This window comes from Megascapheus bottae, chromosome 5 (assembly GCF_031878675.1).
Source record: "Megascapheus bottae isolate mThoBot1 chromosome 5, mThoBot2.hap1, whole genome shotgun sequence".
Lineage (NCBI taxonomy): Eukaryota > Metazoa > Chordata > Mammalia > Rodentia > Geomyidae > Megascapheus > Megascapheus bottae.
In genome coordinates this window covers 50,794,366-50,810,474 of record NC_143513.1, presented here as the reverse complement: position 1 = coordinate 50,810,474, position 16,109 = coordinate 50,794,366, and the positions used below count along the sequence as shown (strand labels likewise).

At 39.8% G+C, this 16,109-nt stretch overlaps 1 protein-coding gene across 1 annotated transcript in view; it reads right to left on the bottom strand.

The window, feature by feature from the left end:
* Positions 1 to 732: 732 nt before the first annotated feature.
* The window catches only part of Col1a2 (collagen type I alpha 2 chain), a 35,323-nt gene continuing 19,946 nt past the window's right edge, over positions 733 to 16,109 (bottom strand). Inside the window, exons 31-52 of the mRNA XM_090332229.1 lie at positions 15,186 to 15,284; positions 13,809 to 13,916; positions 13,105 to 13,158; positions 12,136 to 12,189; positions 11,405 to 11,458; positions 11,248 to 11,301; positions 11,043 to 11,150; positions 10,593 to 10,646; positions 9,737 to 9,790; positions 8,457 to 8,618; positions 7,392 to 7,499; positions 6,636 to 6,743; positions 6,355 to 6,408; positions 5,838 to 5,945; positions 5,641 to 5,694; positions 5,035 to 5,142; positions 4,508 to 4,561; positions 4,278 to 4,385; positions 3,683 to 3,941; positions 3,085 to 3,269; positions 2,089 to 2,331; positions 733 to 1,186 (exon numbers count right to left, since the gene is read on the bottom strand). Of these exons, the coding sequence (XP_090188355.1) occupies positions 1,040 to 1,186; positions 2,089 to 2,331; positions 3,085 to 3,269; positions 3,683 to 3,941; positions 4,278 to 4,385; positions 4,508 to 4,561; positions 5,035 to 5,142; positions 5,641 to 5,694; positions 5,838 to 5,945; positions 6,355 to 6,408; positions 6,636 to 6,743; positions 7,392 to 7,499; positions 8,457 to 8,618; positions 9,737 to 9,790; positions 10,593 to 10,646; positions 11,043 to 11,150; positions 11,248 to 11,301; positions 11,405 to 11,458; positions 12,136 to 12,189; positions 13,105 to 13,158; positions 13,809 to 13,916; positions 15,186 to 15,284 (2,337 nt within the window). The 3' untranslated portion in view covers positions 733 to 1,039. The remainder of the gene's footprint in view (positions 1,187 to 2,088; positions 2,332 to 3,084; positions 3,270 to 3,682; positions 3,942 to 4,277; positions 4,386 to 4,507; positions 4,562 to 5,034; positions 5,143 to 5,640; positions 5,695 to 5,837; positions 5,946 to 6,354; positions 6,409 to 6,635; positions 6,744 to 7,391; positions 7,500 to 8,456; positions 8,619 to 9,736; positions 9,791 to 10,592; positions 10,647 to 11,042; positions 11,151 to 11,247; positions 11,302 to 11,404; positions 11,459 to 12,135; positions 12,190 to 13,104; positions 13,159 to 13,808; positions 13,917 to 15,185; positions 15,285 to 16,109) is intronic.

The following is a 16,109-nucleotide window of genomic DNA, read 5'->3' as shown; positions in this document are numbered from 1 at the left end:
CAAGGTCATAACAAGAGCCAGAATTGGAGCTCAGATCTCTTGGATCCTTGTTCTTTGCTCTTCACACCCTACCCAATTACCTTTTATTCATTTATTTTTTAACATAATTTCTATTTAATGAGAGGCCACTTCTAAGTAATGGTCAGTGGAAATGTATATTTACATTGGAAGGAACATTGGAGCAAGGAAGTTTACTCAATATTTTCTTTTGGAAAACCAAACATGCTTTATTTCATTTTTCACAATTTATTTAAACATCTCACATATACAAAATAGGTACAATTTAACTTTTTCTGCTTGTCCAGGAAACAAAGCTTCTTTGGAACCATGGAAGAGAATGAAAATGGCAAAGAACAGATGCTGAGTCTAAAGAAGAGGACAACTTTGTGTGGATGATCTGCTGACTATTAGTTGGGGTAAGATGGGAAATACGGATGAGAATTCAATTAAAAAAAAACACCACACAGTACAACTCAATACAGAGGAGTATTTCTTCTCAAATTTTTCTAGCACCATCAACATTCTTCAAGTATCTGAAATACTATTAACTAGCACCTTTGCATTATGAACAAAACAAGTACCTCAGTTCATGTCTGTCTAGGCCAGCACCTAATGAGGTGGATCACACTCACAGGAAAGTGTTGAGGTAGTTTAAACCTTTGGAAGTTTGGGTTTTAAACTTCCCTCTGTGGAAGATATTCAGAAGCCACAAGTGGTGCAAATGTTCATGGTTTTTATTTATCAATTTTTATTTTGGTTTTCTTACAAAGGTTGACATTGTCCACAACAGGTGTAAATGGTGAAAAAAAATCCAAATTGTTGGAGGAGGGGGAGGAGGAGGGGGAGAAGGTGTTCATGAAATTGTATTGCACAATGCTCTGATCAATCTCTCTTCTCTGTTGCCCATAATCTAAGCAAGGAGAGGTGCAGAAGAAACGGAAAAATTCAGCTTTTAGTTTAAAAAGAAGACAAAGAAGAAATGGCAAAGAGAAAGTTTTTTTTCAGATTCTTTTTGATTTTTAATTTAGGTTGAGTTCATTTATTTGAAACAGACTGGGCCAACTTCCACTTTGAATTCTTGGTCAGTGCCACCAATGTCCAAAGGTGCAATATCAAGGAAGGGCAGGCGGGATGGCTTGTTTGTTTTGTATTCAATGATTGTCTTTCCCCATTCATTGGTCTTTTTCTGTAAAAAAAAAAAGAAAAAAGAAAAAAAAACCATGAAGTAGCTGTTTCTATACCTGCTGGACATTCGAACTTTAGATTTTGTAAGAATAACTTTTTGACTTGTTCATATCATTCTGAATATAGAAATCCCACAACTTATGGGGTTTTATCCTTGGAACTATATCATCAAACGTGTCTTTCAGGGGATATTCATTCAGTCTGTTTTAAATATGCAACACACATTCCAAAAGACTTATTTTTACAATATCATTTTCAGAATTGTTGGGTGTCTATGAGTGTGTATATATTCTTGAAAGAGTTGGGAGGGTACTCAGTATTGCTATTAGTAAGTTTTAAGTTTTCTTTTAATTATTGCATATTGTAGAGACTATACTATACATTTCTCCAGTATCATTTTTTTGTTTGATGTGGTGTGTGTGTGTGTGTGTGTGTGTGTGTGTGTGTGTGTTTTGTTATTAGGATTGGGTGAGATGCAGTACTATTATTGGTGAACTATATTTTGTACTTATAAAATAGTATAGGGGATATTTTACATGTTATTACTGTATAAAGGAAAAAAATCACACCAGGAGAAAAAAATGGGTACCATACTAATATCTAACTCAAAATACATAAAAGTGTAAATTACAGCTTAGGGTCTTTAAACATCAATAAAATTCTGGGTTTTTGTTACCATTAAAAAAAACCCTCAGGTTCCACAATGAACTAATATATAGCAATATCTGATGAGCATTCCTAGATTTTACCAGAGAAGATTTAGATAAGCCTAAGGAAATGAACTCATGACAAGAGATCAAGCTAGATATCTCATCATCTGTTCACTTTATACTCTAAGTGGGATGGAGGGGGTCCATGCCATTTCCCAAATAAATGCCCCACCATGATTTTTCTATTACTTACTGAACAGCCATCTACAAGAACAGTGTATGTGAATCTGCTGTTGCCCTCAGGAACCAGCTCAACATCATTGGAACCCTGCAGAATAACAGCCTTATCCAGGCTGCCGGTCTCCTCATCCAGGTAAGCGATGCTGTTCTTACAGTGGTAGGTAATGTTTTGGGAGGCATGGTTGGCCAGCAGTCTCATGAAGGCAAGTTGAGTAGCCATTTCCTTGGAGGTCACACCTTCTATATTATATTCAAACTGTAGAGAAAAGATGGAAGGTCCAGTTAGGTGAAGATTCAGATAATGACAGTGAATTTTTTAAAAAGAAAATCAGCATGAGTAGGAATAGTAGATTCAAATGAAAGCCTTACAGGGGGAAAAAAGGTATTTTTAAAAGAAGCTCTGCTCATTTGTCTCTGAATTATTTATTACTTTGATGGATATGAGATCCACTGGGCTAAGGCAAGGTCATCTGAAAATGGCATCTGTTTTGGCTAAGTATTGATATGTATGCGCTTTTTAGAAGAAAAGCATGATAGGTTAGACATTCAGTCATCTTTCCTTCTTGTTATTTCTGTAATTTTCCTGAGTCAAAGTATGTAGGCAATGTTGGAGAAAAGTTTGGATTAAAGAACTCTCTACCTTACACATGTAACTGTAACCTCTCTGTACATCACCTTGACAATAAAATCAAATTTTAAAAAAATTCAGCAAAGCTGCTCACGTTCTGAAAATGCATATTCATGGTTGTGGGGTGTGTGCTGGCCAGTTTACCTTTATACTGAGTGACATTAGCCTGTTTCTTCAATGATTATCAATGAAGCCAAATTTGAATATTCAGCTTTGAGTTATAAAATGTGTCCAGTCAATCAGCTGTCAATAAGCAATCTAAAAACTGGAACTCAAAGAACAGCAGGTTCTTTTAATCAGGCCATTTTGATAAGGGATTTAAACTTATATAAATAAAAAGCAGAGAAATTGTATTTTGTAGAAGAAAGAATATTTGCTCACCTGGCTGCCACCATTGATAGTTTCTCCTAACCAGACGTGTTTCTTGGCTGCAGAGTGCTTGTACCAGTTCTTGGCTTGGATGTTTTCAGGCTGGGCTTGGATGCAAGTCTCACCAGAAGAGTAATCACAGAATACTTTGATGGCATCCATAGTGCATCCTTGATTAGGGTCAATCCAGTAGTAACCTTTCCGGGGAATAAGATACAACTCATAAGCTTCTCATTAAACAGAAAATAGAGTCTAGTAACAAAACAAAGATGGTTAGTCCCTTAAACAACATTTTGAACACAGTTATATTTGCTATTTAAGTATTACTGGAAAAAGGGTGACTAATTTTTTTTTTTCAAAAATGAGACAGTTTTGTCTCTCCCCGAGGCAAAGTCAAATTTGGGTATTCATCACAAAAATGGCAAGATTAAGTGTTAAGACAAGATTGAAGATGGATGTGAGTTGGAAGAAGAAAGTGATACTTTAGTAATTCCATAATGCAATGTTTGGCCAGATTCATCTTCAGTGGAAATGTCAGAAGGGGTTGATTTTTGGAAATTTCCACTCGTGTTTAGAAGGGTCTCAGCCTTGTCTGGATATTTTCACTTACCACTGGTCCACTCTGGGTGGCTGAGTCTCAGGTCACGGCAAGTACGAGCTGGATTCTTCCTGGAGCCTTCAGGAGTAAGAAGTGTCTCAATCTGATTGTTGAGTGATTTCAGAGTAGCATCAACTTCGTAGTCCTTGGGTCTGAGAGAAGGTTGTGAGCGAGGCTGGTCAGCCCTGTAGAAGTCTCCTTCATAACCGAAGTCATAACCACCACCACTTATGCCAGGAGGACCGGGAGGACCGGGGGGTCCAGGAGGTCCCTGTAGAGGTAAGGGTAGAAGAGGAACAGCTTTGAATTCTGTGCTCCTGAGAGAATGATCAATGGCAGCACGTTTTCCATTGAATTCTACACAAAAGCATGTTCAGATAAATAACAACAAAAATAGGAATCAAGTTTGTGTGATGGATAACTTGTTCTCACGTACACATACTGGAAAGAGCTTTCTTAAAAGTTTGTTTCCCAAAGACAGTTTTCAGATTTCTTTGGAAATGCACTGAGGTGGAGTTACTCCAGTGTGCTGCCCAAATTCCCTTGGCTTCCTTGGAAGAAATGTTTTGGATCGGTGAGATACATTATTTTCCTGAATGGTACTTACAGCAGGACCTTGGCTGCCCTGACTGCCTCTAACCCCAGCAGGTCCGACGGCACCAGGGTGTCCAGAGCGACCGTCTTTGCCAGCAGGGCCTGTAGGACCAGCAGGGCCCTAAGGAACAAGAATACCAAGTACCCGTGAGAGAGGAGAATCTGATAAGGAGCAGCGCCTAGGGGTTCACTGCTCATGTAATACTTTACTTCAAAACAGAACTGTCTTTTGAATTCACCTACCCTGGGACCAGCAGGACCCACAGCACCAGGAGAACCTTGGTCACCATGAAGACCCTTCAACAAGAAAACAGAAAAAAAAATTATGCTTTCTGAACCCATGAAAGGTGACAGATTTTTTTTTATCTCTCACACTGAATAGAAAACATTAGTTTCAATGGACTCTGGATTGAGAAAATTGAAAATGTAAAGTGGGACTCTTTTCTGTCATTATGTCTATTATATTCAATTATTTTTTTCACAGCTATTTCAACAGTGAAATATTAGTCATCCCTCTAATGATATTTATTTTAAGTGGGGTTGAAGGATATTGTTACCAGGAGATTTTAATGTATCTTTTTCTCTCCTCTAACTCTTGCCTTTTTGTGTTGATAGGCAATGGTATCATCTCTGAGAAAGATGGAGTTAGCCAGAGAATGGGAAATGGAAGGGAGGCAGGGCACATTAGAATAATATCAGGAAACTATCTCCAGAAGTGAGCTGAAGGTCTTGAGGTCAGTAAATAGGAAAGCTGACCAACTCTTGCTTACCGCAAGGCCTGGAAGACCTTGTAATCCACTGTGTCCCTTAAGGCCTGGAGCACCCCTGTTTCCTTTGTCACCAACCTCTCCCTTTTCACCTCGGATGCCCTGAGGGCCCTGTCAGGAAAGAAGAGGATAGATAGAACATTTATTTAGACATTTATTTATTTCATTATTCAATGACACCCCACTGTAAACATTGTTCAAGCCTTTCATTTAGCAGACGCATAGATGAGTTCTCTTCTGGTAGTCTGTCGTAGTTTTAACTATCAGTAGATGGGCTTGATTCTTATAAGCATATTATGTAAATAAGCAGAAAAGCTTTAAGATACCTCAAGTAATCTGCACCAATTCTCAGTGTGGACTTTTGTTAAAAAATATAGAATCTAAAAAAAAAATGGAATCTAGCCATACACGATATATATTCTCTCTCTCTCTCTCTCTCTCTCTCTCTCTCTCTCTCTCTCTCTCTCTCTCTCTCTCTCTCTCTCTCTCTCTCTCTCTCTCTCCTCCCTCCCTCCCTCCCTCCCTCCCTCCCTCTCCTTCTCTCTAATGGATGTTGGGATTGATTTTCCTTAATTATTAATTTGTAGGAAATCTTCACCAGTTACGTACACTGGGGCCTCGTGGACCTACAGCACCAACAGGACCAACGGAACCAGCAGGGCCCTGTGAATTGGGAAAGAAAAACAGAAATTCATTAGCTAGACCCAGAGCTTTCTTCCTATGCCCCAGACATTTATGAGAATAACATCAGCAGAGTAGCCTGTGAGATGATAACCTAAAGGGACTGGCATTTACAGATTACTTACAGGTTCACCACGGTTTCCATGCTTGCCAGCAGGGCCTACAGAGCCTTGTGGACCAGGTGCACCTGCAGAGCCGGTGGGACCGATGTTGCCAGGGTAACCGCGCTCTCCCTACCAAAGAGGAAATGAAGTATAGATTGCTGGGCTTGTAGATTTTGTCCTTTCTTTGGCCTTCTTTTTTTTGCCAGTCTTGAGCTTAGGTCAGGGCCTGAGACCGTCCTTGGATTTTTCTTAAGGCTAGAACTCTACCACTTGAGCCTCAGCACCACTTCTGGCTTTTTCTAAGTATATGGTACCAAGGAATTGAACCCAGGTCTTTGTGCATGCTAGGCAAGCACTCTACCACTAGGCCAAACTCCCGGCCCCTAGTCTTTTTTTTCTTTTCTTTACTTAGGACTGGGGATTGAACCCAGGGCATAGTATTTGCTAGGCAAGCACTTTTCCACCGAGCTATATCCCAACCCATCTGCCTGTATGTTAGCCACTATTAAGCTAAGGAAAGATGAAGGAGGGTGCTGACCTTGTGTCCAGGTTGCCCATCACGACCTGGGGGACCATCACTTCCAGGGTTGCCCTATGGAGACACCACATGAATTAAGTCAGATATTTTAAATACTTGCACCCCAAATATAAAATGTGCTGGTCAAAGGCCCCTTCTCCAGCCCAAATAACTTTTCATATTTTTAACGCTAAAAGAAGTCATTGCATGCAGATGATATAGAGGAGAAATAAACCATCCATTTTGGAGACTTGCAACACAAGAATCTTAGTTCTGTTTAATGTTTCAAGTGTTAGACTCACATCACGGCCAGCTTCACCGGGAGCACCGTTCACTCCAGGATTCCCCACAGCACCGGGGGGACCACGGGCTCCAGGAGGGCCAGAAATGCCCAGAGGACCAGGCTCACCCTACGAAGGCAGAGGAGATGAGATAACATTGCTCTCATTGGATAGGATTTTAATCTTACCCTTCTAAAATACTCCCCCAGGAAATTCTAGTTGAAAGAGAGAAGGAACAATGTGGCAGTACACACAGTGAATGTTATGCTGTCCCCCCTTTCTATTTACTTAGAGAGTCCCTTGTGGAATTCTAGAACATTGCTGTGTACAGGAAAGCCTGTTGCATTCAACATCCCAACTGAATGGAATGTATAAGGTTCCTAGAGTTTATAGAGGTGAGGTGGTTTCTAGTTGTTGTCACATATAAGGTTAAATGGAATGATTCAAAACTTCCAGTTTCATTCTTCAGGATGATGCCAGTACTTCTTATTGCAGAGAAGTCAGTGCAATTAAAGTTTATATCATTCTTAAGCATGTAGAAAGAACAAAAATCATCCTGCATAATGTTAAGCTGCTTTATCTTTATAGTGTGTGTCTAATCTAAGTAGGGTAGTATTAAAGCTTCTTAGATAAGTGACATGCGATCTGTATAAAGAAAAGCCATGAATAAAAAATCTTAAGTGGAGTTATTCAGTGATCAATCTGTCACATTTGAAGTGGCAGCTCTTAAAATCTTTTATTATGCTAATGAGAATCAGAATGATGTCAAACACTCACCAGAGCACCAGCAATACCGGGCAGACCACGTTCACCTCGAGAGCCAGGGAGACCCAAAATACCAGGAGCACCAAGAAGACCCTGAGGACCTGGGGTGCCAGGAGGTCCCTAAATAAGAGCAAAAATACTGAGTATTACTAAAAAGACCCTAGGTGATAACACAGCTTTTCTTGAGGATTATATTAATGAGCTGTTCGCAGTTTAAAGAAAGGTTAGTGACCTTCTACCAGCAGGGCATATTTTTGTACATCTTTCCTTGGTTGTATCTTGGCAGGTGTACTTTTTTGTACCTGCTTCTTCCTTGAGGTCAATGGTACAATACTATGAATGTATACGTATGTGTGTATGTATGTATACACACACACGTGTGCATGTCTGAGATTAGTAAAATCTTTAGGGGGAGTGGAATAAAGTTTTTTTTTATAGACTCTAAGCAGTAAAGCAAATTTTGAGCTCGACCTCTAAGGTCTAATGCAGCCAGTTTTCTGAGCAGCAGTAACACCTGACAAGGTATGTTTAAGTGCTTAATAGCCTGCACAGTGGCCACAAGATCACAAGATTAGGATTCTATTTGAATCTTGGTACCTTAAGTGACCTCAACAGTTTAAAGGGCTGATGTGGTAAAAATTGAGTTCCCTTGTTTACTACCATACTTTATGAGCTTCTGCTACTGGTATAGCACCCCAATGTGCACTGGACAGATTTGTGGTTCCACTGAGCTCTGGTTGAGAGCTTGCAATATGTATGAACAAATACATGCTACTTGAGGATTTGCAGAGGGGTATTATAATTGGGACCTGGGTGATATCACTGAGCTTTTGTGCTCAAGGCTAATGTTATGCCACTTGAACCACAGCTCCAGTTCTGACTTTTGTTGTGGTTAATGGGAGACAAAACTCTTCTCATGGACTTTCCTGCCCAGGCTGGCTTTAAACGGTGATCCTCAGATTGCAGCCTCCTGAGTAGCTAGGATTACAGATGTGAGCTACCAGTGCCTGACAAAAGAGGTATTATTTTTTTAACTTAATGTAAGATATTATGAAAAAGGAGTTTGAAATCACTTACAGCAGTACCAGGCTCTCCAGAAGGACCTTTCTCACCAGTAAAGCCAGGGGGACCAGATGCACCTGTTTCTCCAGTTCGGCCAACTGGACCTTGGTCACCACGAGGACCACGAAGCCCTTCTTTACCAGCAGCACCAGGGGGGCCAGGAGGGCCAGTAATGCCCTGTGGGCAAATATACAGTCATTTCTTTCCTGTTCATTAGCATGGACCCGGAAATGAGAAGCAGAGCTTGTGATACAACAAAACAATACCCTAGTAATTTGGGGGAAGGTTGAGATTTTTTTTTTGCCAGTCCTGGGCTTGAGCTCAGGGCCTGAGCACTGTCCTTGGACTTTCTCATGGCTAGAGCTCTACCACTTGAGCCTCAGCACCACTTCCAGCTTTTTTTTTTCTATGTATGTGGTACCGAGGAATCAAACCCGGGTCTTCGTGCATGCTAGGCAAGCACTCTACCACTAGGCCAAACTCCTGGCCCTAGGTTGAGATTTTTTAAAAAGCCATTCTCATGGAAAAAAAAATAATTTCTGCCTTACTTCTGAGTGACTATGAATAGCTGAGTCATATTCAGTGGCCATTTTCAGTGAAAAAAAAAACGCAATGTCATGTCACTGGCACCTGGCATATTGGACTCAGAATTATGAGGAGGCAGAAGAATGTGACTTTGGGTTTCTTTTTGAACAAAGCCAACATTGACATTTGTTTACAATTGAAGAATCACATATGCTCTCAACTAGGTTTAATTAAATGTCTACAGGGAATGAAGATTTTTCTGTTATGAACCTCTAAAAGGATTTCAAGAAATCAACATCTTGGCTACTTTTTTCCCCTGAAACCTTAACTGGAAGACTTAATCCTTGGTAATTAATTAAATTCTCTTGAGTCCTGACAGGAGAGTCTGAATCAGAATTAAATTAGAGGCCAAACCACCTTTAAATTCAGGAACAATTATACCTTAACAACAGAGGCAGAATGTTAGCCATAAAGGGTAATTAGATATAGAAATATCTGATATGTGACTAAAACCGCTCTTCTTTTTCTTTTAAATACACAGACATCATGCCTCTGAACGGGGACTGGTGTTTGCATGAATGAAAGCCTTTTAATTTGATCTTCGAAGATGCAATTTGTGATGATTTTTGCCTTCATAATTTAGAAAACATAATTGATTTCAGACAAGGAAAGCAATAGCAAATAGTACCCAGTGTATCACAGAGAGTTTCCTACCAGAGGCTAGATCTTTTAGCTGGAGTAAATGAAGACCTATGGGATGTGTCACTTACACTGGGTCCAGGAGGTCCAGTCCGTCCAGCAGCACCAGGGAAACCAGCCATACCCTGAGAAACAAACACATGGCAATTACAAAACAGACTCTAAAGATCAGGAAATGACATCACAGCCATAGAAACTTCTTTGAGAAATCTTCCTATGATTTATCCAGACTAATACATTGGTAGCATGCAGACTCCTACTTGGAATTATTTAACCAAGACACGGCAATCACTTCTGCACCTGTCTTCCATCTCAGCAACTGCTGAAGGATGGTTATAAAAGCTATATAAGACACGATGTCATTTATGCTTATAGAAGTATGCCCATGGAGGTGTATACTTAAGTATAAGAAACCATCATCACTATCTGCCTGGTGCTAGGGAAATGGACAATATCCACAGAGGAAGCTCCAATAATGACCTAGAGCATGAAGGCTCTTGCTATTGAGCAGAAAACATCAGTGGAGTTCACTCACGGGGATCTCTGGGTGTTTAGAAAATTAGTTTAATAGTACTGGATGCAAGGGAAGGACTTGGCCAGGCTGGAGAAGTAGAACATCTACAAAAGTAGATAGGGCATATAAGGAAATTGTGAAATTATTTTGAATTAAACTGCCTGGAGCTGACCTTGGATATATTATCTTAATCAAGGTGGTAATAGCATCTACTGTGCTAATTTGCAGTTGAGATTAAGTTACCATCCAAGTAGCTGACCTTGGATACAAAATTAGAATTGCTCTGATTAAAATGAACTCGAATCTCAGGACTCTCTTCCCTGTTGTTCAAATTTATCAAGAAGCTCAAAACTTCCAAATTATCCCTAACACATTCTAAAGCAAAGTGGCAAGAGACCACCATAAATACTTACAGGGGGACCTCCATCACCCCGACCGCCTGCAGGACCAGGGGGGCCATTCGGACCCTAAATGCAAAGACAAAGATAGAGTCAAATCTCTCTTTCTCTTCCCTTCCACTCACATACACACATACTAATATGCATGCACACACACACACAAATGCACACACACAAGCATTTGTGTTTTTCCTTTTAGTTAAAATAATTTTTCCATGAGAAGAACATTTAGAAATGAAAATTTGACGGTGTCATAAAAAATAAATGTTCTACCCCCAATATAACCACCCTATGGGTATTCAAGAAAAAAAATAAGATAACATCTACAGTACAAATGTTACTTAAAAACCATCTGTTTGTAAGTCTTAGAATTCTATAATTCCCAGGCACTAATTGATATGCATGAAATGATACAATCTAGGGGAAACTACAAATGCTGTGTTAAACAACACAGAATTCACTTACAGATGGACCAGCAGCTCCGACAGGACCCGAGGGACCAACAACACCGTTTTCACCCTTGGGCCCTTTGGTTCCTCTCTCTCCTTTAGCACCAGGTTGACCAGCAGCACCCTGTTGGAAAGGAACAGTTAGTAGCTCTGACAGGCTGACTCACTCTGCTCCCCAGCTCGGGATATCAATGGAGGAAACATCCTTCGGTGATACTCACAGCAGGACCAGCGAATCCATTGGGACCGGCAGGACCCACTTCACCACGTTCACCCTACAGAGGAAAAGGGGTGTACGACACCTTAGCAAAGCTCAAGTTCCCAAATGGCTACGAGTCTTGAGATTCGAGTGTCAACACAACATCGATTTCTACTTACAGGGCTACCTCGGGGGCCAGCAGGGCCAGCAGGGCCAGCAGCACCAGCTTCACCCTGTAATGGCACCACAGATGTGTTAATTCATGTGCCTGCCACAGGTGCTTCAGGAGTGGAAGGAACAGAGGACATCTGAACCAAGTGGGCTACTGTGACAGTCTGCAGTTGCCTTGGAAGAGATCTCAGAGTAAAATGAAGTGGATTCCTATACTTCGTATTGCTGTATTCATTTTAAGGGTTCAAGTGGTATTGGTTGCACAGTTGCAGATCACTCTAAATCAATACCCACAGTACCAGAAGAAGGACATGTTAATTTTTAGATGGACATAGGGTGGATCTATTTGCTGCAATCTTTGCAATATGGCATAATTTAAATGCACTGTTGGATGTGAAATGGGCATGCTATGTATTTTATTGATTTCCTTAAATAATTGAAGGCTCTGAGAAAGCTTTAGTGCATTAGGGTATTGTTAGCGGGCAACAGGAAAAGTCTTCAAAACAAATGACAGGGATTAAAGTATAGATTAGGTCACTAGCACATTTATAAAATGGGAAGGAGAACTTTAAACACATAGCATTTGTTTCCTGCCGCCCTACCACAACAGCTAGGTTTTTAAATATGTGGCTGTTCTACCAAGCTGTAAAAATGAATTGCTGAGGCTCTTTGGGACGAGTACAGGCAGGAAAGCTTAGACAGTGCTATCAGCTCAAGAACCATGAACATGCAGACTTACTCGGTCACCTGTAGCTCCAGCAGGACCAGGGGCACCAACAGCACCAGGAGCACCCTAATGTCAACAAGAAAAAGTGTTTTATTAATAATTCTCCACTCTATCCAAAGAGAACTCGTCATTCTCTGCTGTTAGGTGTCTAAAGTGCCTGAATACTTGTATTACATAGGAGTTGAACAGCAAGAAGGTTTCTGATACATTTTGGTTCCATTTGTCAAAGTAACAATAAGACCTATTTTAAAATAAGGTAGAAGAAAAAAACAATAAAAATGTGCCTGGCATGGGCAGGCTAGAGATTGGGGAGAGTTAAACTCTTGTTAAAGTCTCTGTAAAACAGCAAATAAATGAAAAGTGCTAATTGAGACCATTTGAATTGGGTGGTTCAAGAAAAAGACCATTACGAATCAGCTTCAGAGAGAAGTGAAAAGAAAAACCCAACAAGACTGTGGTCTAGAAATACCAGGATTCTAGACTCTTGGGTAAGGTAATTATACCTAGATGGTATATCTTTGTTATTGCGTTGGCATTACAGTTCATCTTCAAGGCTGCTCTTAGACAAAAATCCTAAGGTATACATGTAAATAGCTGTTGGATCTTATTAAGGGTTTGGCCTTTTTTTTTTTTAAAGAGAAATATTGTTTCCTTTCCCTCCCTTACTACTTAAAAACAACCATTAAATGTTGTGTAAAACCTTAAGCTTTGAGTCTGCAGTTTGTAATTGGTATATTTAAAACTATGGAAGGTAGAAAAATTCAGGATGTGACTTCCAAAGGAATATGCCTAATTGAATTTTTCTTTGGAATGGGTAAATATTATTATTAATGATCCAGAAAAGAATGGAATACTATTATTCTCCCCACCCCTTCCTTTTTTTAATGGTTCTATTCTGGAAATTTCTCAATTCAAATGAAGGAAAATGTTAAGAAACAAAGATACATGTACAAACCAATATATGAGTAAAAGTTTACTCACACGAGCACCATCTCTGCCAGGGCTACCAATTTCACCTCTGAGACCAGTTTCGCCCTGAAAGTATAAAGCAAAAGCAACTTTTTGGGGACCAATTTTTAAATTTAGAATTTGTTGGAGGTGTTTTTTCCCCCAGAGGTTATGATGCTGTTAGTCATTTAAGATGGAGTACTTTTCAATCCTATAGGATGTAAAATGATGGGGGGGGCGAGGTCCTCTTGAGATTACCATTGAATATTTTTTTCTGCTCCCCATACACCCTTCTGATGCATAACCAAGCAAGGTACAAATTCATGTGGACAGAAATGTGAGGCACATCACAAAGGGCTGCAGTGCCGGATCGCTTTTATGGCATAACTAATGCAGCAGCACGCTTGACAGCTGTTCGATATAGCTCCTTCCCATTAATTAGGGCAGGATGAGGCATTATTGTTAGTGGCATTAAAATGAGCCTCATGTATTACTCAACACCATCTGTTTGCATGAAATTCCATGGTAGCAAGAAATTTTGCCAGATTAGTGAGTTAAGAAGGGTGTAGGTGTTTGGTGGCCAGGGGAAAAGTGATAGATGTCAAAATACTACCAGACCCCCTGCCAAGAAGTGTAAAAACACAAAACAAACCAAGACAAAAAGAAACAAAAATGATTCAGCCTTTCTTGCTTGAGATTATCCACTATGTGTGTGGTCCCCAATACTGGAAGGGTACCTTTTCGCCTTTGCCTCCAGGTATGCCAGCAGCACCCCTCTCTCCTGGGAGTCCACCGGGACCAGATGCACCAGCACTACCAGGAGCACCGACGACACCGGGTTCACCCTTGAATCAAATACGTGTGAAGTCCATTATTTCAGTAGCAAAAGTGAAGATTCAATCTCTTGGATTTCCAAGTTAAACATTTCATAGCATTCTTGATTGCTTATCCACACAAAAGAAGGCCATTGAGTGGAGAAAGAATATAACAAGGAGATGCTCTTAATGACAGAATGACTAAAGAGAAGAGGGCAGTGGGAGTGGGTGGCTGTGATTCTTTGTAAACCTGTTACCAATCCTCTTTTTTTATTCCTTTCAATGGTATGTTATTGTTGGGGTGATGTATAAAGGGGTTACTGTTACATTCATCAGAGAGTGGGTCGGTTACTTCTGGAACACTGACTCCCCAATCCTCTTAAGGAAGAAGAGGATGGAAAAAGGAGAGCCTTGGGCATGGGAAGCTGAGCTTGAAGAGTGTTTGCCCACAATCCCCTTTATCAGATAAGTATCATAGTCCAAACAAGAAACAAGGAACAAAACCCATCAAATGGGGAAAAGTTTGCGCTTTGGTCTACTTAAGAAAGAAGAATATAGCTTCCATTTTATATAAACCCTACAATTCTATGTACTTAAAACTTTGTCTACTGGCTCCTGAGATGAAAAGAGACACTATTGAACACCACCATGTTTCCTTTCTCATTTCTTCTCTTCCTCTTACCTTACTTTAATTTTTATCTTTCATACCCTTCCACGTGATAAAATAGCTTCCTTTGACTACTCTTCACATTATTTTCTGGGAAGGTATGAATTGGAAGTAATATGCTTTGCCTTCTTTTCTTGTGGTTCAAGCAATTCATTTTTCAGACATGGATAAGTCTATTTTTAAATTAAAACCACAGATTCTATGGTGGAACAACATAGGAGTTTTAAGATGCGTTATGAAGGTAAATTTAGTGCCCAGTTAATTTTCATTACTCTATATAGTGGGATGCTAAGAGGGTAAAAGTCGATTCTCTAAAATAATGACCAAATATATAGAGCAGTTCTAGAGTTAAACCAAGGTATAAACTTGTAATGAGAAAGGAGATGAAACCGACACTAATTATGCATTTGTTCTTGCTTGTAGAACACTCTCATCCTCTCCACAATGTTTTTTCTTCTTCTGAAACAGTTTATGTGCCCTGGAGTCAGCAGTAAATTGCTTATTTATCGATGTGAGGATCATTACAGAACTGGAAATAAATGAAATCTGAAGAATTTTTTTTTCTATTTTAAAGGGTCTGTTTGTTTCTGGATATATGGGTTATTCAGCCAATCTACAAAACAAAGTTTTACCTTGTTTCCATCAGGCCCTGGGGGTCCAGAAGGACCTCTGCTTCCAATAGGACCAGAAGGACCAGCAGCACCGCTTTCTCCGGGGGGACCACGCTCCCCCTGTAGAGGAGAAATGACAACTCACTTTCAGAGACGTTGTTTTACACCCTGTGCTCCACGTTTGCTTATGTCATTTGCCCTGCTTTTCCGCATTTTCAGCAAATTAAAATTTCCCTTGTTTGTGATGAAATGAAGAGATGGGGAAGAGCTAGATAATCCCTAAGGTCTCAGTTCAAAGTTCTGGGGCTGCAACACCAAAATTTGTTGCTTCTAGAGCATAATTATTGAGAAAAAAGTTACTTTTAAGATTCCTATTTACTATCAAAAATAAATGTCAGCTATGCATTCTAGTTAAAGGAAAAGACTGTGGCATTTTATTTAGTTTGCATGTCAACTATAGGGAAGATTATATTCTTGTATCCATGCCACCTTTTAAATAGTGCAACAGGGGGCTTACAAATTAATCAATTTACCTCAAGATTTACATCTAAGTATCAGCAGAATATAATACTCTCTGGTTCAGAATATCTGACAGACAGATTCACATTGCAACTGTATCAAAGGACCCCTCAATACTTTGTCGTTCCATGGTACTATGGAACAAACTTTGGGCTTCCTAGCTATTTAGTACTGAGTAACACACTGTGACACATTAACTGCAATCCTGAAATCATCCCTGCTATCATACACAGTTAAAAACAAAACAAAACACTATTTTATCTATCAAAGTCAACTTGTGAGTTCAGCTTTAGATTTTGTGCATCAATATGCATTGTAAAAATTTGACTTTAAATCCTAGGAAGGTATTATTTTCCCTTGGTTCAAGATGAGCAGTGACTCAGCTTGAGTCACTTGTTTGTGTAAGTCATTGCTATAATATATATA